Below are 21693 nucleotides of genomic sequence, written 5' to 3'. Positions count from 1 at the left end.
ATCCACAATGACATTTGCCAAAAATAACTAGGGTCTGGCTGATAACCTCAAACAAAAAAACACAATAAATATATCAAAACAGCTCATATTCATGACAGCTTTATGTGATCCTGGACCACAAAACTAAAAAGTTTCATGGGTATATTTCTAGCAATAGCCAACAATACATCGAATGGGTCAAATTATCATTTTTTTATTGACAAAAATCATTAGAATATTAAGTAAAGATCATGTTCCACGCATATATTTTGTAAATTTCCTACAATAAATAAATAAATAAATAAATAAATAAATAAATAAATAAAATATATATATATATTATCATTAGTAATACATGTTGCTAAAGACTTCATTTGGAAAACTTTAAAGGCGATTTTCTCAATATTTTGATTTTTTTTTGCTACCTCAGATTTCGGATTTTCAAGTAGTTGTATCTTAGCCAAATATTGTCTTATCCTAACACACCAAACATCAATGGAAATCTCATTTATTTGGTTTTAAAATGATGCATGAATCTAACTGTAAAAAATTAAATTTATTTAAATAAAATGTAAATTTATATAAGGAAAAGACCAAACTTTCAAGATGCGTTTCATTGTAAATATTAAAGATAGATATCAGTATTATGAGATGTAGATATTCACCTTTGCGCTGCATCCACTGTTTGTTCCCAGTCTTGTAAAGTTAAAAACAACTTCATCTTTTGGACCAGGGCAGGTAGAAAGGATGGGTAACTCACAATGACCTGGTTTATAGTCTCCAAAGCACCAGAATAATTCTGACGAAATTCATAATATTGTGCCTGAAAGAAAGAGACATAATAATAATAATAATATGTATTTTTGTGCATGCAATTTTTTTAATACACGTTTTAAATAAAACATATTAATAAAATAAAATATATAACGTTGATCATTTCAAAAGGGGTGCATACCTTTCCCATCAGAGCAAAAACATCAATTTTCTCCTTTAGTGATTCATCAAAGTATTTTCCAGATTTCTTGACGTAAGCTTCTTTATTCGATCTCAGATCTATCCACCCTTTCAGCACAAGTCCCTTAAAATTAAACAACAATTCCAGTACTGGCAAACAGCACAATAGGTTGGGGATCAGTTTATAACCATAACATTTTAAGTAGTCCTTACATCCATCTATTTATTTCTCATTTGGTTCAGAAATAGCAGTTCTGAAAGTTGCATTACATTTTATAACTACGATAAACTTTTTAATCTCATTCAAACAGGGAATTTGATTCCTCGTGATATGATCTCTTAAAAATTAAAGAGCAAACTGAATTTGGGCTAATTTATCTTAAACACATAAAAGCGCTATCAGACTGATGTGGTTGATAAGTAACGTATGGCAGCAACTCGATCTGATGGTTTCCCATCATGAAAAGCTCACGCAGCAGAAATCTATAGAGGAGACGCATTAGTGAAGTTTACTTCTTTAGATCCGTTGGAGATCTTGATCATCCTCTCCACATACTCTCTGGCTTTATCATTACGACCCAAAAGCCAAAGCAGCATCCCGGCGTAATACAAAGCTCTGGGACCAGAGGTCTTTCTCTCCTCCTTCACTCTTCCATCCAACTCCTGGATCGCATCACGATCTACAGACAGGTGCAAAAAAAAAACATCTGAAGTTAAATTGTAAACTTTGTGAGGTTTTTATTGCGATGTTCACATTGATACTTTACCTTCCTCCGACTATGATTATGTCTGTGTGAATGAAGGTAATAATGACACAAAGTTTATTAACAACTTAAGTGTGACTGTTTTTCTAGAGGAACACTTCGGTTTACTTTAATATAATCACTATTAAATCTCTAATCTAATCATGACAAAATATATAACATTGGAAAGGTCTAGAATAAGTATTTGACCAGTGTTTTACTAAATAATTCATGCAGGTACAGTATTTGATTAATTTATGGGAAAAGTGCGCATACATTTTTTAAAATGTTGTTAACCGTCACGTCCACCGGAGGAACACTGAAGTTTATTTCAATATTTTGCTATTGAATTCTAATAAAACCTGACAAGCTCTAAAAATGTTGTTTTCATATTACAAAATATTTTTGCACTAACAGTAATGCAGTGACAGTAATGTATCAATTTGTGACTAAAGTATGCAGCAAACCATTGCCACCTAGTGGACATTGTACTGCTAACCTCAGTTTTTGTGATTTTATCTTGAAATTTAATGAAAACTAGCTGAGTTCATGGCTTAATTTGTTTGAGAATTTCTTTGGCATGAAATTTTTTTATTATACAGATTTTTGACATAAAATATGTACTTTTAAGCGTTATTTTTATTTACTAACTTTTTCCCCTCCAGTTTTTTTTTTAAAAGTTGCCCGCCAGCTTTTTTTGCAATTTTACAAAAGATTCACAAAATGCCTTTCAGAAAAAAATTGTTGGGTAAGAGCGCCATCTAGTGGATATTAGCCGAATTATAGATTACCGTAAAAACTCGTCAGGGTTCATTGGCAGGGATGCGTTTTCTCTTAATTGACGAGATAACTCAATGACAGGGAAACTAAAAATCTACTTAAACTGCTATAACTTTTTTATTTAAAATTTACACTTTTGTCTCCTTTAAAAAGAGACCAAGATTAGGCTTGGTCTAAAACCACGGTTCATTTTCATAAGGGTTATACTGATTTAAAGGTGACAGGGTAACAGTTAAGTGGTTAAAGGGGGCATATCATGAAAATCTGACTTTTTCCATGTTTAAGTGCTGTAATTGAGTCTCCAGTGCTTCTATCAACCTAGAAAATGTGAAAAAGATCAATCCAGTAACTTAGATTTGGTAAAACATTATCTGCAAGCAAATTTGGCTCCCTTTGTGATGTCAGAAGGGGATAATACCGCCTTTAACCTACACTATCCAACCACAGCACTGCCATTTAGTGCAGAGATCAGCTCATTTGCATTTCAAAGGACACACCTAAAATGGCACATTTTTGCTCACACCTACAAAGTGGCAATTTTAACATATTATGATAAATGATCTATATGATATTTTTAACTAGAACTTCATATAATTATATACTCTGGGGACACCACAGATTTATTTGACAGATCTGTTAAAATGTTTAAACTAGATTTGTACACTATCACATAGGGCAGTCACAAATTATGAAATTTGGCTGACGGTTAATTGTCTTATAAATTGTGACGATTATGACAATTAATTGCCTTTTTTTTGTTTGTTCATGGAATAATTTTCACACATTGTTGTGATTATTTAAATTAAATATTTTGCAAGGTTTACCTGGCAGTAAATATTAATACACATAACACATTTAAAAGTAATTATTTAATGAATATATCTTTCAAAAACTTCCCTAAATTTGGAATTGCTGTTTTGGAAATGCATGTTTTTTCCTGGCAATTAATACTACTTTTCAAAGTTTTGCAGCATTTCTTTAAATGCTGTTTTTCCACTGTTTTAAATGGCTTTGTAATGTATCGCATTACAATGTCAGTCAAGGACCGTCATTAGATACTGTCTCGTTTATACAGGCGCTGCAGCTCCCCCTTGTGTTTTTTAAAGAGATGTTCAATCATTGCGGTGATCTGAAATCATCGCGATGAGGTCAAACAATCGCGATGAGACGATTATTTAATAATTGTGACAGCCCTTCTATCACATTCATTTGGATAAAAGCATCTGCCAAGAGTGAAGAATGCAAAAGACCTACCAGGATTTGGTCTCTTTTTGTGGGCATAAACCAGAGCCATCAGCGCACACAGGGAAACATCCTTTTTCTCTTTCAACAGCTCCAACTCCTGGATGGCATCTAACACTCGATCTTTCAGAAGATAAATAATGAAGTGTTTAATAAAATCATGTCTTCGGCAAAGTAGAAAGAGCGAGTGAACTGTGGCTTTTCCTCACCTTGCATGAGGAGTCCATAGGCATGCAGGAATGTGAAGATCGGATCATGACTGAACTTCCGTTGAGCTTCGCTGGAAACATCTACAACATGACTGGAAAACTTTTCCTGGCAGTAGTATAAGATCAAAGCCTAAAAATGACAACAAGGCCATTCGAGAGTTGGTAACACTTTACAATAAGGTTCATTAGTTAACATTAGTTAAATACATTAGTTAACATGAACTAATAATGAACTGCACTTATACAGCATTTATTAATCTTTGTTAATGTTAATTTCAACAATTACTAATACTTTATTAAAATCTTGTTAACGTTAGTTAATGCACTGTGAACTAACATGATCTAACAATTAAAGCTTTATTTCTATTACTAACATTAACAAAGATGAATAAATACTGTAACAAATGTATTGCTCATAATTTGTTCATGTTAGTTAATACATTAACTAATGTTAACTAATGAACCTTATTGTAAAGTGTTACCCAAAAGTTTAAGTAAATGATAAATACTCCATGTAGTGTTTCTGGAGCTCAAGTGGTAAAGCATTGTGTTAGTGCAGCGCAAAGGTTGTGGGTTTGAATCCTATACTGATGCTTGTAATGCACTATAATTTGCTTTGATATAGCAGTGTAATATATGCCACAGAATAGTGTTTTCTTATTTTCTGGGATCTTGAATTAAATGGAAAATAAATAAATATACAAAATAATAGCACGAAATGTAGAATGACTCAAGAAAAAAAATTACATCTCAATCAAAACCTGTAACACAAAAACGATTAGTGTGTCAATAATCCTTACATGTAACCCTGCTTGTCTTGCATCAAGATCAATCATGTCAAGTACTTAACATTCCTGAAACATCACAAAACTTAAAAAGCAACTAATGACAGCCTTCAAACTGTTTTTCACCTATGGCTGCAGTCGCATCCGAACAGTTTAATATGTCATCATCACTTACAAGCGTCGACTCTTCGTCTTCAGCGGCCGACATAATGTCAACACAAATCTCAGAAAGCACACACAATGATTTATCCCTTCGTTTATAAAGCGTTTATCCTTTTCTCGCCATCTTTATCAGCGATGAAGCGGCATAGCAACCAAACAAACCCCGCTATTTCCGTCGGGCAACCAGGAAGTGACGTAAAATAATTCTGTGCACCGACGTACTACTTATTGTTGCCACTTGGTGTCGCCACACTACACGGATATTTTAAAGTGCATTGAAACACAACAGACGTATAAAATCAGTGTGAGACAAGTTTACTTTATAAAGATTATATTTAAAATTACATTGTGATATAAAAGAAATATAATATAAATAATAATGTGGGTTATTTACGAATGATAAAGGACATTTTTTAATACTGTCTTAAATATAATCGCTGATATAATATATGAAATATAAACACTTCAAAAGAAATCAAAGCATTATTCTTGTTTGTCTTCAGCTGTACCTTCAAATCAAAAAGAAAATATTGATGTATGGTTCATAAGACACTGTTATATTTTTGTTTTGACAATAAATACATAAATATTAAAATGTGGACGACAACTTTTTGCCATTTTAGAAACACCATACCGTATTAAAGGGATAGTTTACCCAAAAATGCAAATTCTGTCATCATTTTCTCATCATGATGTTGTTTTAAACTTGTATGAATTTGTCTTTTTTATAAATATGTCTTTTTTTATAAATACACAAAATATGATATTTTAATAAATTATATTAAGCACACATCGTATTGTAACCATTGACTTTTATAGTAGGAAAACAAATATTATGGAATTCAAAGGGTACCGTCAACTGTGTGTTTACCATCATTTATCAAAATATCTTTTTCATCATTTATCACAATACTTATATCACAAAACCATAATATTTGTTTTCCTACTATGGAAGTCAATGGTTACAATCAGATGTGTGCTTATCTTCATTTATCAAAATATCTTCATTTGTGTTCATTAGTTAAAATAAATGTATACAGGTTTACAACAACATGAAGATGAGAATATCCTTTTTGGGTGAACTATCTATCCCTTTAAAGGAACAGTATTTAAGAAATGTATATCAAATAATCATAAAATGACCCTGATATATCACTAGAAATTAAGAAATCATTTTAATTTCAAATACTAATATCACTCACAACAGTGGTCTGGCCAGGATATTGTCATTTAAAAAGTGGAGTTGCAGCCCTCAACTGATGTTTATGTTGTCATGTTGTGTATTGGCCACCAGTTGTGAGATTGCAGTACCAGTTTTGGCCACAATCCTACATACTGTTCCTTTAAAGGTGCAGTGTGTAAATTTTAGCGGCATCTAGTGGTGAGGTTACGAATTGCAACCAACGGCTCAGCCAACTGTGCTCACCCCTCACTTTTGAAATGCATAGAGTAGCTAGAGTAGCCGCAACCGGAAAAACATGTCATCATCAGAGACAAAAAAAATTTATCCGTTAAGGGCTTCTGTAGAAACGTGGTGGCACAAAATGTCGACTTCCACGTAAGGGGAACCTTGTACATGTAGATAAAAACATCTCATTCTAAGGTAATAAAACATAATGATTCATTATAAGAAGGTCTTTATACACACATGATAATGTAATTTTGTATATAATATTGCATTTCTGTCAAGAGATCCTTCTAAAAATTACACACTGCACCTTTAACACACCAAAAGGTCTCTGGCTGCAATTCTTTTAAACACCACTATGTGTCGCTGCACACCATTAAATCAGATTTTACCATTTTGTTTATATTTTTTGGTGCAGTTCTTTGGTGCAAATGCTTAAAAAATGTCTAAACAAAAACCACGTACACTACCAAAATGCTTTTAATTGAACAATGGTTATTCTTTTTTATATTCTTATAATTACAGATGATGTTTTAAATGCTATGGTGCAGAGGCGATTCTAGGGTTAGAGCTTTAGGGGTGCTGAGCACCCAATGAGCTCCGCTGCCACCACCCGCTCTTTTTTCCTACAGAAACCAATAATATGTATATTGTAAAATAGCTTTCATTTTAACATTGGTTCAACTAACTCCAAAATAAAGATTTTTTGGAGACCTTTCAGGCATGAAAATGGGTCAGGGGTGAAAAAGATGAGAAGAATATTACCCCTAGGGTCCGGGAGCATGCTCCCCCTTAGAATTTTTTTAAAATTACATATTTTAAAGCATCAATCTGGTGAGTTTTTAGATGCATTTTTTGCCAACCTTTTTATTTCTAATTAATGGTGAGCTAGCATATTTTTGCCATTAATGCCATATTAAAGTCTCAGGACAAAAGGTGGGCTACACCAGCAGTGTGGGTATGGCTTTATGTGAATATACAGTGTATCGTTTGCCTTTGTCAAAATGACAAATCTCCTAATTTATAACTTTTATGCCTACAACATATGGTAGGTTTATTAATAGTTTGTTAATTTGCAGCTTTTCTTTTAACAGTCCTTTAATTGAACCATTACCTTTACTATATGTCTAAATCAAAACACTTGTGACTCCTGCACTAAGGGTTAAGTTATCACCTTCATATTAGTCTACATGTGACAAACTAAAAAAATATTTATTGTCTAGTTTGATAGTCAGACAGTTAGTGATTTCACACATAACTTACCGGTAGCCTACTGGTTGTATACAGTGATATGTAGTTTGTTTTCACTCTGTTCCAAACGCCATGTTTTCATGACGACTGACCAGAAAAGACGCCCGTGATGTCATGTTTACATGACTCCCGATTGTTAAAATAAGTCTCAAATTAACGATAAATCATACAATAAACTTTAACAACGGAGACACACGTATGCAACTACCCACTGAGACGCACTGCATGCGTCTTGCGGAAGAACATTGTAACCGGCGCTACTTCTCTACGTTTAAGTGTATGGACGAGTCACCCAGGTACTGTGCTACTCCGCAGCGCGCGGGTACCCGCCGGACTTAAATAATCCGAAAATAAACACTTATTATACGTGTACCATGGTGATTCATTATAAGACAAAAACACGACTTGAAAGATTGATTCGTGATGTACTCGCTCATTATAAACATAACGTAAACATTTTGTAAGATTTGAACAAAAAAGTTGCATCACAACACTATTCTGATTCTCACTCTGCGTGTGTTTCACGCTGAATGACAGACGGGCTAAGCGATGCAGGTACAGAGAAGTAGAAGAGGATGACACCATTTGCTAAGCGGGGAGGTTTTCATTTTCTACCTTATTATATATTTTAAACCACAAACTACGGAGTATGTTTTGGACATTATTTAACCTGGTCAAAGACGAACGAACATTTTAGAATAATTACATTTCTTGCCCCAAGTTTTAGGGGTGCTGAGCTCCTTTTTAGTGGTGCTGAAGCACCCCTAAAAAGGGGCTAGCCTCGCCCATGCTATGGTGTGAATTTGATGGGATACTTTTCAAGAGTAAATTATATCCTGCATACTTTATTTATTGTGCAATAAACAAGATATACAAATAAAGCAATTTTACATAATTTCTTAAAAAAGAAAATAAGATAAATGCTCTTCTGGGTCAAATGTCACAATAATACATTTTCAGAGTAATGTGATCAGGTTGCATAATCTCTAAACCCCTTTCAGACCACATGGGTTACAAAGTAAACACTTCATCTGAATCCAAATGCATGCAGTTTTCTAAAATAATGAATGACTCGGTGAGAAAGTCTCGTCCTGAAACTATTTTGCATAATTCTGCATGTAAAAATAAGGCTGGGCCGCTTTGAATACATGCAAACAGTGGATGTTGCTCTTTGAATCACTGTTGGAGTAAACCTCATCACATGACTGTACTGTGGTTAGAGGTGAAGTTTTCAACCTGGATTTGTTTCTTTCATAACCTCTTTCATCTCACTGGTCACGCAAACCTATACGCAAACCAGTTTTCAGCTGGTTAACCATCATGTCACGTCTCTCAGATAGGGCATCACTGTGAATGGGGTCCCATTACAGTACCAAAATTATTTATAGTAGCCTATTAAACAAACATGTACTAATATATTATTATGAACCGCAAAAGGCCCAAGAATAATTGAAACAAATAAGTTTGTTTTTGAAATATTTAATATTTATTGTTTAACCTTTTGCTTGGTTCATGAGACTGCGGGCATGTGACATAACCAGTCCATGCTGACATCTAACTAATTTAAATAGAGACAAATGCATTTGCACCAAAATATCACAGGCTTGAATCTATGCTATTGATGCATGCATTCAGTTTTTGAGACAATGTGCCAGACAGAAAGGACAAATCAAATGTGATGCTTCATTTAAAACTCCTAGACAAAGCAGGAAAACCACAAGTGACTTATAACCACAGCTTACAATCAAAAGAAATATACTTGGCAAAAGGAGATATTCAAATATTATTTGAATATCTCCTTTTGCCAAGTGCACAACGATTGCCAGCATGTGATGTGAGAAAGGCCTATAACCCTCGACAGTGTTAATAAAGATCAGGATTAAACAAGTTTCATCTCATTGATTGTGAAATCAGATCTGGTGTGTCTAGAGTATAACTGCAAGGGAACATTGCTGTGATCCCGAGCCGAAACACACAGGACCTCCGTCCTGACCCACCGCCTGTCCGATAGCATTTCAGATACGACCTGACAGATAATCATTATCACATTAGGTTGTTACTGTATCACATGGCAGTTAGCAGTCCTTTAACCAGCTGCATTAGAGATCATGTTCAATGTTGAGAAATATGTGTAGATTTTATCTGCATGATGGATTATGTAACTGAAAATGAATGACAGATATTTATTAAAAGATTTAAATGTGCTGTAAATATCCACGGAGGTCACACTAGGTTGTGGATGCACAGGATTGTGGGATATTAAAGGCATGAATGCATCTTTGCATCTAGCATATACAAGCATTGAGAAAATATGAAAATATGAAAGCTAAGTGAATTTTAAATACATTTCAAATGAATTATTAATGTTTTCTAAAATGCTTGCATAAAAGTGAACTTTCAAGAAAACTGAACATGCACAATGATTGACATGGAGCGTGCATTTCTGATTGGCTTAAATCTGAGCCACTCCCCTAAACCATTTTGATGCTTATAGATAGGCATAAACACACAAAAATAAAGGTGCAAAAGCTGTCACTGGGACGGTACCCTTTATAAAGGTCCTAATATGCACCATTGGGTACCATTGGTGTATATTAGGTACCATTTTGAGGTACTAATAGGAGCAAAAGTGCAGCTTTTCCGAGAGCACAGTGTGTCATTGCTCAGGTTATCTATTCAATAACGTGACAGATAGTAGGAACCTTACGTCTTTTTAATGGTTGAACCTGTGTCTCCTGGTCTTGCAAGGAAGGAAAAATGTCTTCGGCTTCTCTCAACACTGAGAGGCGTTTACTGGTGAAAGGAGAGCGTAACAGCACTTGGAGAGATTTTTATGGCCTCAGTGTCAAAAGCACTTTAAACACGTTTAGGGCAATATATGCAATTACTCGGGCAGCCCGGGCCCTGATCAATATCGCAGTGAGTGCTCTTAGAAATTTACAACAACTCATTAAAGAACATTCTCAAATCTTCTCGTACGTCTGGCGGTCTCGCTGTGGGAATCGGGGCTCCATTTGCTGGATGTATCTTCTCTATTGTGGTTTTCCTGTAGTTACTCTTATCGAGTCATCTGCATGGTAACCTCCCCACAACACATTGGAAACCTATAGGACAAAACTCTCTTTTCATCTTAAAGGGTTCATAAAGACATTTTAATAAAATGTCATACGTCACTGTCAGCATTGAAATGGATCGTTATGTGCAATAAAATATTTATGGGGCATTTTGAGATGCACTGGTCTTTAACCCTTAACTGCTTTGTCAATGTCTTTGTTGGTGTATCGACACTTAGTCTGTTTGCCGAGTATCACAGGTGAAACCTTGAAGTATATTTTAAGGACCTATAGAGTGTACATTCAATGACCCGTCACAGTCACTTTGCCTGCAATGTAAACCCAGCTGTAAAATATGAGACTGATCACAATGCAACATGCAAATAGATGCAAGAAACCAATCACAATTCAGTATACAAATGTAACGATTACAACCGTAGGTCACACTCACAGAGGTCAATGTACTGCATAAAATTACTTTCTTACTTAGTATTTTTGTCTTGTTTTCAGTACAAATATTTCCTTAATCAAGATGCATTTTCTTGATGAGCAAAATGACCTAAGAAAATAAGTCTTGTTTTAAGACAAAACATATTTGTGCTTAAAACAAGCTAAAAATCTGCCAATGGGGTAAGAAATATTTTGTTACCCCATTGGCAGATTTTTTCCGCTTGTTTAAAGCTTCACTTTAAATCGTTTATTTTTGTCAAAAAATTTGACTTGTTTTCTTAGGTCATTTTGCTCATCAAAAAATGCATCTTGATTTAGTAAATATTTGTACTGAAAACAAAATAAAAATACTAAGAAAGTAAGTTTTTTTCAAGAAAAAATATTTTTGTACTTTTGTCTTGTTTTCAGTAAAAAAATTCTTAAATTCTTAAATTAAGATGCTTTTTCTTGATGAGCAAAACGACCCAAGAAAATAACTCTAGTTTTTAGACCAAAAATATCTGCCAATGGGGTAAGCAAAAAAATCTTGAACAGTTTCCTTAAACACTAAATTCAAGAAAAATTCAAGAAAAATTTGCTTACCACTGGCAGATTTTTTTGCTTGTTTATGCACAAAATCACTTAAATATGTGTTTTTTTTTTTGGTCTAAAAACTATTTAAATTATTTTCTTGGATTGTTTTTGCTCATCAAGAAAAAGCATCTTAATTTAAGAATTTTTAGATATTTTTACTGAAAATAAAAAAAAATACTAACAATTTTTTTCTTGAAAATCATTTTTTGCAGTGTTTAAGTGTAAACTTCAATAAACAATTCTATTATTAGCTATAAAGCTATAAAGTTTTGAACAAAAATAAAATGCAAATGGAGTCTGTGAAATGTGTTAAAACACATTATTAGACCTTCACTGTAAAAACATGCAGCATAAAGCTAAAACAACTTGGTTTTGCAAATTGGTTTTGGCTTGTGAAAAGTTAACATAACTTATAAAATCAAATCGAAATTGTTGAACTTATTTTTTAAATATATGTTGATTTGACAAAAATTCTGCATATTTTTTTCAGTGTTTCAAAGAAACCTCATAAGCAGCTACACTGAAAAAAATGATTCATTGAATTTAATCAATTTTTTTAAGGTAAGTGGTTGCAATCAATTTATTTAAGCTACATTTAAACAAAAGTTTTATATTTTATTTTACGTTACTAATCTTTTTTGTTTAAATGTAGCTCAAATAAATTGATTGCAACCACCCACCCCAAAAAAATTGATCAAATTCTATGAGTCATTTTTTTCAGTGTAAATGTCTAATGGAAATATCACAAAATAAATACTTTGCAAGCCTTGTAACTACATCAACCTGATGTTGCGTTACTTAGCAACAGTGCAGGAGCATCACTTTCATTTAAGTAAGTGTTTAGAAGCTGAGTTACCCCAAGTCCAGCCAATCACGAGGCCATTACACGAGCGATGAGCTCCTGCAAACATACTAACAGAACTTTTACACCATCTGCTCAGTGCCAGACGGTGTTGCCTGTCTCTCTAGTATAGGGAAACGTCTTGATTTTGACCACTCGCTTAATTGTGTTTTTCTTAAATGATTACATTATTGTCATGCTAATGGGGTCAGATGAGGGGCAGCCCATGAATCTAACCGAGTTACTCTGCATTACCCTAAATGACTTTTAGTGGAAATCGGAAATAAACACCGCAAATGACATAACTGGGTGCGGTGTGGTGAAAAATGATAATGCTGAAAAGCTTTAATTGAATAAGCAGAACATATGGCAGGATTTCTCTCCTGTATGGCAGCCTGGAGATGAAAGCTCAGATTAATAATTCATTATATATGAACAGATTCAGATAGCAGAGTCTTAGTCTCTTAAAGATACAGAGATTGTGATGATCATACTCTGTTTGGATATATTTTGTCCAAATTGTATGTCCTCAGCAAAAATGTGAACAAAATAATCAGTGAGAAGACTAACATTGGTAACCTTTTAATGTTTATATGGAGTTATTCTGTTTTTTATTTATTTATATTTTTTTGAAATGTGAGATATCGACCTTTAAACTACTGGGCTGTTGAATGCTTTATTCTGATTGGTTGAGAAATGTTTCAAGGGTAAGCATGACTTTTTTGATATATACACACCTGATCTGTCAAACCACCAGAGCAATGTCTTAGTAATCTGGTAACCGTAGTATAAGCAGAATAATTGTCTCCCGTCCATAAAGCTGTTGTGACCATTTCAATTACACCACAGCCAGCTTTAAATCTGATTCACATCCTGACTAAACCACTGTTTCTCTGCTAATGACCTTTTAAGTGTCATTAGCATTAATGCACTTTGCGTTGTGTCGCATTACCACCTTGTGTGTGCATTATTTTTAAATAAATCAACGACCCATCATCAATTATTCCTTACATAATCAGTAATCTGCCTTTATCGGCCTATATCAGCAGAAACATTGAACATCGGCCGGTTATTTAAAAACAGTATAATCAGGACAGATATTCTGGCAATCAAAGGGGCGGATAAATGCATCAGGATGATTATTTTAAAATGGATGACAACAGAATTGCAGTTTGTCTGCATTGTAAAAGAAAAATGTAGCATGCCGTTAAAACAACTTGGTTTTGCAAGCCAATTCAACCTATTATTTTAAGTTTTGACTTATAAAAGTTGACATACCTTATGAAAACAAGTTAAAACTGTTTAACTGAATTTGTTAAGTTAAAGTAACATAAAATATGTTGATTTGACAAAATCCTGAATTTTATTATGGCATTTCTAGGATTTCATATAAACAATATAATTTCATAACAAAATTATTAATAAACAATTTAAGCAAAGAGTTAAAAGCAAAACTATCGGTATCGGTCAGTATCGGCAGATGGGATTGAATAACGGTATCAGAAATGTTGTATCGGTGCATCCCTTCATATTTTCAACCCTTGGTTGGTTTAAAAAGGGACAAAGGCAAGCGCTGGGTTAAATTAACAAAATGTTTATATCTGACCTAACAATAGATTAAAGCAACTCAGCATTTTGGTTTAAAACAATCAAGCATACGCACTGCAAAAAATTATTTTCAAGAAAAAAAATTCTTAGTATTTTTGTTTTGTTTTTAGTAAAAATATCTAAAAATTCTGAAATTAAGATGCTTTTTCTTGATGTGCAAAGCGACCCAAGAAAATAAGTCTAGTTTTTAGACCAAAAATATCAAATTTAAGTGATTTTGTGCATAAAACAAGCAAAAAAAATCTGCCAATGGGGTAAGCAAATTTTTCTTGAATTTAGTAATTAAGAAAAATGTCAAGTTTTCTTGCTTACCCCATTGGCAGATTTTTTTGCTTGTTTTAAGCACAAAAACACTTAAAATATTTTTGGTCTAAAAACTAGACTTATATTCTCTTTTGTCGTCTTGGCCATAAAGAAAAAGCATCTTAATTTAACAATTTTTAGATATTTTCACTGAAAACAAGACAAAAATACTAAGAACTATTTTTCTTGAAAATCATTTTTTTTGCAGTGCAGTAGGTTGAATTATAACCAGGTGGGTAAGTTTGTCCCTTTTTGACCCAGCGCTGAGTAAAAATCAGCACTTTTAATAGTGTAGAAGATTATCTAGATACAGAAAATGACATCCTCATTATTCTTTTCTTTTAGATTGGCTTCTATACACACCAGACAAGACAAAGTTGGGATGCTAGAGTAAAAGCTTTAAATCAAAGAATTGTTACATAAAATCAAGAATTATTTTAAAACATTCATGATTTATTAACTGCTAAACAAAAGGTCAGATTATTTTTCTTTCGTTGAAAATCCTGCTGGATAACATAACGTTAGATCATTGAGTTTTGCACAATAGTGGACTTGATAGCAGATGGGGACAGCAAATAGCAAAACTAAAAAAATCCATAAAACACATTTTTGCTAATGCTCTTTGCACTTTTAGTGGTCTTAGTCTCCAAACCAAGCATTAAACATCATGTATGATCAGACGGATGTATCTGAAGAAGTACTGTATGATTTACACTTAAAAGCTCATTAGCAGAGAAACAGTGGTTTGGTCCGGATGTGAATCAGATCTAATGCTGAAATGGTGGCTGCAGCTTTAATGTTCCTGTAATTACAGTGGACATGAAATCTCTGGAGAACAAAGATGATGTCCATATAACATTCTTCTTTCTCTCAGTAACACTGATATGTGTTTACGAACTGACTTTATGGCATATGTACTTGTGCATGCTTCAGCTACAGAAAAGTGACCTGTTTTTTGCATTATTGCACCAATAAAAGACAGCAATGCTCATTTCAAATGCAAGTTTACAACTCAAGCCAAATGTCAAATTCCCTGAATTTAAATGACGTATGTCCGGGATGTGGTGAGCCTGGATAATATAGTGTAAACCATAATTTTATAAAAAATTGAGTTTGAAATCATGGAGCCCTGGACCTGGAAATGGCATTTCTTACATCACAATTTACATTAATTTAAACAAAAATTTAAAGCGACAAACTAAAATCCTTGATATTCTATGACTTGGACAAAAAAATATAAAATTCCCAAACGTTCAAATATCTGGAAGACCTTCCAAAAATTCCATGACTCGTGGGAACCCTGCAATTGGATGTAATTGTTACATGTGACAGGGAAAGATATTCAAATTGTATTTTCATTTTTTTATCTCTCAATCAAACGGCACAAGAAAAATCAGGTATGAGGTATGTGATGATGAGTTTATTATTCTGGCTTGAAGAGCAGACCTATAGCAATATCTTGCATGCAGTTTAACTCACAGACTACAAGCATGATGCATAAAAAAGCTACTGACTTCCGTCGTATGCTAATTTGATATTTGTTTGATATAAATTCATAATATACCTATAATTCATTTCATTTTCTCAATACATGACATGGACACATTCACATGGAGCAAATATACAGTGTTTAAGGCTCCTTAAAGGAACCCAGTCTCTTTGAAACAAAAGTGATACAATTCATAGCTATAAAAATGTAAACAAACGCAGAAATGTCTTGTGATCGTGACCAACTGTGTACTCGGTTATAGCTCGAGTCTTCTGACATCATAAAGATCGATCAGTACGCCGAACAAACTTAAAACAACAGTCACTTGATAACAGAAATGTAATTGCATTGAGTTTTGCTCCTTTCTTCACACAGTAAACCAAAACACTACAAACACGCATTTCTTACAATGTTATCTGTAAAAACAAAAATGCATAATACAAATCAAATAGTAATATTTGACAATAACATTTCAGCATAAACAATCACAATGGTTACATGTCCCATATAATTTCAGTCCTGTTTTGGTCATTTGTATTGTAGCTCCATGGAGATGCATAAATCTTGCAACCGTTCACATTCTCTATATAGATTATAATTCATGGTGTATGACGTATGCAACAGATTGCATATCCCTAAAAAATATTTTACACGCACAAAGAACCGTTTTGATTTTAAAAATCACAAAGACATAAAGGCCAACAAACTGTTGGCTTTAACACATAAAGCAAGGACACCACATACATTTTGGGAATAATTTACATTAAAGCTTTTGCACGAGCAAACCCTCTTAAAGTGAGACGGCAGAGAAACGACTGAAATTATAAACTGCACAGTTCTCACAGGAAAGAGGACGTTTGCCGTTTCAAATGTAGGGAAGGCACGTAAACGAATGGCTTTCTATCATGTTAAGAGACACCTGAGAGGCAGTCAGCCATTCTGAAATTCCGAGTTGGGAAAAGTCTTTCATGCAATTAAATTTCTACTGAAAACCAACAAGTACAACCTCTGGTCTGTAGAAAAAGATTTAAAACAACAACATCCAGAACTAAAGGTGTAGGAATGCTAAACTTCCTGAATTGAAACGAAATTTGAATTGAGGTAGCGAACGGGAAGTAAAATTACAATCCAAAAATCAATATTTTTTTTAAACAATATATATTCAGTACGAATTAGCAACAACACAGCATATGGGGTATTTTCAGAAAAGTTATACAGTATTAAAGGTCCATTTTGTAGATTTTTAGCGGCATCTAGCAGTGGGACTGTGAATTGCAACCAACAGCTCAGTCCCTACCTTTCGAAACGTGTAGAGAAGCTACGATAGCGCCACGGGAAAAACATGTTGTCGTCCGAGACATTGTAGTGACGAAACGCTCTCTAGAGCAGTTTGTCTGTTTAGGGCTACTGTAAAAAACGCGAAATGGCAACGCGAAATGACGGCGCGAAGTGGCGACTTCCATGTAAGGGGATCCGCGGTGTATGGAAATAAAACGTCTCATTCTAAGACAGTGCTTCTCAATTATTTTCTGTCACGCCCCCCCCCCCCCCCCAGGAAGAAGTAAACATTTCGCGCCCCCCCAACTCTCCGCCGGGACTGTAAATAGTGTAATTTGTCTATAATATGACACATCTGCAAAGCATTGTATCCTTATTAACATAAAAGAAAACACACAAAAAAAATATCAATCAACTACAACAAAGAATAACTTTATTAACATTTTTTAGTCTGTAACTGAAAAGACTTAAAATGCATCAATTTGCCTGAAATAAAAAAATCAATCATTATTTACAGCATATTTTTTGACCATTTGATACTGAAAAATTAAATTAAATAGAATCAATAAATAATAATAAAAAACTCAAGCAGCTTATCAGCGTGTTTGGGGTGTAATGTCTTTAAGTGACGGTGCAAAAAAAATCACTTCCTGAAAAAGTATTTTCCCCGGGGTCCGCGCGCCCCCCCCTGGTGTCGCTTCGAGCCCCCACTGGGGGTCCCGCCCCACTATTTGAGAAGCACTGTTCTAAGGTAATAAAAACAATACAGTTCATTGTGTTAGGTCTTTATACACCACTGATAATATAGTTATGTATTTTATATTGCATTTCTGTATAGAGATCCTTCTAAACGTTACCTTTAATGAATGACCAATCGAAATTTCTTAATATATTCTATTAAGTCGCATTGTCAATTAAACGTCTTGTGTGGTGGCGTAGCTGATTCAATTCAAATACTAATTAAATATAAAATTTTCGCTTTTTGGTCAACCCTGGAAAATGCAACATATCGCAGACAATCGAGCAGAAAAATCAAACAAACTAAATTCTTTCAAAAACACAGATTGTACAAGAAATGGCATAAAAATGCAAGACACTGGGTGTAACCCTGAAACGCACAGCACACTAGACAGACCAAAACAGACTTTATCAACAGCGTTTGGTCCATTGCCATATTTAGCCAGCGAGTGAAACGGTTAACCTAGCAGCGTCACTGCCTAACTCAGTTACTCACAGCTCCAGAATAGGCACAAAGTTCAAGTATGCTCAGGCAGAACGGCATCGAAACGCACGCCGATGACTGCCATTACAGATAACCTTGAAAAGTTGTAAACAATTGTTGTCGTCAACGAAACGTCAATGTCAGTCGTTCTTCCCTGCGTTGTCCTTACCTTTTACTTCTCTCTCACGCTTATCCGTCTCGTATTTGTTTTTGCCGTCCGGTGCCGCGCTGTCATACGACGGCGGAGAGGACGTGGAAGGTGTCAAGTCGGAATTTTCCGAAATCGCAACATCGTTAAAATTTTCGTTGACTACAGACTCTTTTCTCGGGACCTTTCCATTTTGGTGTTTGATCTCTCTGAGCGCATTACTGCCCTTCTTCATGTGATGCCTGATTTTGTGCGTCCTGAAGGCTCTCTGGATCACGGCGGCTGACATATCCTCATGTTTTCTGCGTAGGGTCGTTGTGATGGGCTCGTAAGAAACCTTGGAGGGGTTGGAGGCCATGAAGCGTTCTTCCATTTGCCCACGAAGGACGTCCATTTCACCCCCTTCGCCGAGTACACGTTTGGTGAAAGCGAATAAAATATCCAGACAGTGGATTCGTTCTCCACTCACCATTGGTAAATCCATGGATATCAGTTGCAGTCTGTTGGGTTTGGGAATACGCAGAGGAGGATCGAGTGTGTCGGCGAATTCGGACAAATTTCGGTACTCCACGAACTGCGTAGCTTTAGGATCGAATTTTTCCCAAACCTCGTAAAATCGGTCAAAGTCGTCTTCGCTTAAAGGTTCGGCGCTCTCCTCTGTGGCCACGCTAAAGTTCTCCAAGATTACAGCGATGTACATGTTCACCACAACCAGGAAACATATAATGACGTAGCTGACGAAGAAGAAAATGCCGACGGCAGGGTTTCCGCAGTCGCCCTTAACGTTGCTGCCGGTAAAGGTTTTATTCGGGTCGCAGTCGGGTTTGGTGTTGAGCATCGGCGCCAGAAGACCGTCCCAGCCCGCCGACGTCGTTATCTGAAACAAACACAGCATGCTGTTGCCGAACGTCTCGAAGTTGAACATTTCATCGATGCCATCTGTTTTCTTGACGTAGGCGAAGCTTGACATGCCGAAGATGGCGTAGATGAACATGACGAGGAAGAGCAGAAGTCCGATGTTGAAAAGGGCTGGAAGTGACATCATCAAAGCAAACAAAAGGGTCCGTATTCCCTTGGCACCTTTGATGAGACGTAATACGCGACCGATCCGGGCGAGGCGAATTACGCGAAACAAGGTCGGCGAGACAAAGTATTTCTCAATGACATTTGAGAGGCACATTCCTGCAAAGGAATCATTTTTGGTTGTTGATTAAAATGCTTTGTAATGTTTAAAATGCTTTGTTTCCTCTTTTATTAAGTGACTACATTTTACTTACCAACTATAGACAGAATGACCACGATGAAGTCGAATACATTCCAGCCAACGGTGAAGAAATAATGTCGTAGAGAGAACATCTTCAGCACACATTCGCCGGTAAACAGCACTATGAAGCCAAGATTGATCCAGTACAGTACGCTTTCCATCTCGTTTGACTGATTATCTGTTTCCACCATCATGGCGACCATGTTGAGGCATATAAGTATCATGATGAAAATGTCAAAGGCCTGATTGGTCACAAGGTCAAAGATACATCCCTGAATCTTGTTCTAGAATAAATGAGAAGGTTGATTAGTTGAAAAATTTACTAAAGATATTTTTGAACATAGAAAGAAATAAGATTGCTTACAGCTGGTCTTGGTATGGGTTTTTGAGGTTTCTTGGAGCCAAGCTTCTTCATAGCATTGTAATATTTCTTTTGCTCTTCTGTCATGAAAATATCCTGACCTCCAAAGTAAATAAACAAAACAAAAAAATTATTTTTGGAGGAAACAGACAGTATTATATAGTTAACCACAATTATTTTAATGTAGAATTTTCAGATAATAATAAAACAAATAAAAAAATCATACAACAGTCACAGTAAAAATGTAAGGTAAAAGTTAACATGAATCTCGGAATTGGAACTTATATTTGTTGCTTTAATGCAGTGGTTCTCACCTCCAGTCCTCATGCCCCCCTCCCAGAATGTTTTAGATGTCTCCTTTAACACCTGATTCCACTCATCAGGCTCTTGCCAGAATGTTTGAAACGTTTCCTTAATTAACACACTAACAAGCTGATGAACTGAAATCAGGTGTTCTATATATGGAGACATCTAAAATGTTCTGGGGGGGCCCGAGGACTGGAGTTGACAACCACTGCTTTATTGTCACTAGCACATTCAGTCACCTGTCATTCTCACACCTAGTCAACAGACACAACCACTTAAAGACAACAGACACGCCTACATACAAATCAACTGACACATGCCCTGTCACCTGTCATGCTCACACCTAGACGACAGACACGCCCATATGAAGTCAACAGACACGCCCATATCCGGTCAACAGACACATGCCCATATCTAGCCACAAACACACCCACATACAATCAACAGACACATGCAGTCAACTAAAACGCATCCAGTCAACAGACGTGCCCATATCCAGTCAACAGACACACCTACCTCCGGTCAAAAGACACGCCCATATTCAGTCAACAGACACGTCCACATTTGGTCAACAGACACGACCATATACAGTCAACAAAAACACCCACATCCTGTCAACAGACATGCCCACATTCAGTCAACCAAAACACCCACATCCTGTCAACAGACACGCCCACATCCGGTCAACAGACACGACAAAATACGGTATACAAAAACACACACATCCTGTCAACAGACACGCCCACATCTAGTCAACAAAAACACCCACATCCTGTCAACAGACACGCCCACATCCGGTCAACAGACACCACAATATACGGTCAACAAAAACACCCACATCCAGTCAACAGACACGCCCACATCCGGTCAACAAAAACACACTTCCATATCCGGTCAACAGACACGCCCACATCTAGTCAACAAAAACACCCACATCCGGTCAAAAAAAACACCCACATCCAGTCAACAGACACGCCCACATTTGGTCAACAGACATAACCATATCTGGTCAACACACAAGCCAATATCCGGTCAACAGACACGCCCACATCTAGTAAACAAAAACACCCACATCCTGTCAACAGACTTGCCCACATATGGTCAACAAAAACACCCACATCCTGTCAACAGACACACCCACATCTGGTCAACAGACACAACCACATCCGGTCAACAAAAACACACGCCAACATCTGGTCAACAAAAACACCCACATCCGGTCAACAAAAACACACGTCCATATCTGGTCAACAGACACGCCCACATCCAGTCACAGACACAACC

The 21693-nt window shown here is 35.6% G+C and overlaps 2 protein-coding genes across 5 annotated transcripts in view; both read right to left on the bottom strand.

The window, feature by feature from the left end:
• Nucleotides 1–5047, bottom strand: part of ttc21b (tetratricopeptide repeat domain 21B) — a 32862-nt gene extending 27815 nt beyond the window's left edge. The window contains exons 1-6 of the mRNA XM_073854769.1: nt 4868–5047; nt 3908–4037; nt 3711–3821; nt 1447–1613; nt 935–1057; nt 645–802 (exon numbers count right to left, since the gene is read on the bottom strand). Of these exons, the coding sequence (XP_073710870.1) occupies nt 645–802; nt 935–1057; nt 1447–1613; nt 3711–3821; nt 3908–4037; nt 4868–4900 (722 nt within the window). The 5' untranslated portion in view covers nt 4901–5047. The remainder of the gene's footprint in view (nt 1–644; nt 803–934; nt 1058–1446; nt 1614–3710; nt 3822–3907; nt 4038–4867) is intronic.
• A 10692-nt stretch (nt 5048–15739) lies between these two features.
• The window catches only part of scn1laa (sodium channel, voltage-gated, type I-like, alpha), a 56574-nt gene continuing 50620 nt past the window's right edge, over nt 15740–21693 (bottom strand). For all 4 annotated transcript variants that reach the window (XM_055215376.2, XM_055215377.2, XM_055215378.2 and 1 more), the window contains 3 exons: nt 20107–20211; nt 19756–20026; nt 15740–19660 (listed from right to left, as the gene is read on the bottom strand). In XM_055215376.2, the coding sequence (XP_055071351.2) occupies nt 18471–19660; nt 19756–20026; nt 20107–20211 (1566 nt within the window). In that variant the 3' untranslated portion in view covers nt 15740–18470. The remainder of the gene's footprint in view (nt 19661–19755; nt 20027–20106; nt 20212–21693) is intronic.

Source organism: Misgurnus anguillicaudatus, chromosome 17 (genome assembly GCF_027580225.2).
Source record: "Misgurnus anguillicaudatus chromosome 17, ASM2758022v2, whole genome shotgun sequence".
NCBI classification, from domain to species: domain Eukaryota; kingdom Metazoa; phylum Chordata; class Actinopteri; order Cypriniformes; family Cobitidae; genus Misgurnus; species Misgurnus anguillicaudatus.
Note: the sequence above shows the minus strand (reverse complement) of the source record. Positions and strands in the feature narration are given on the sequence as shown.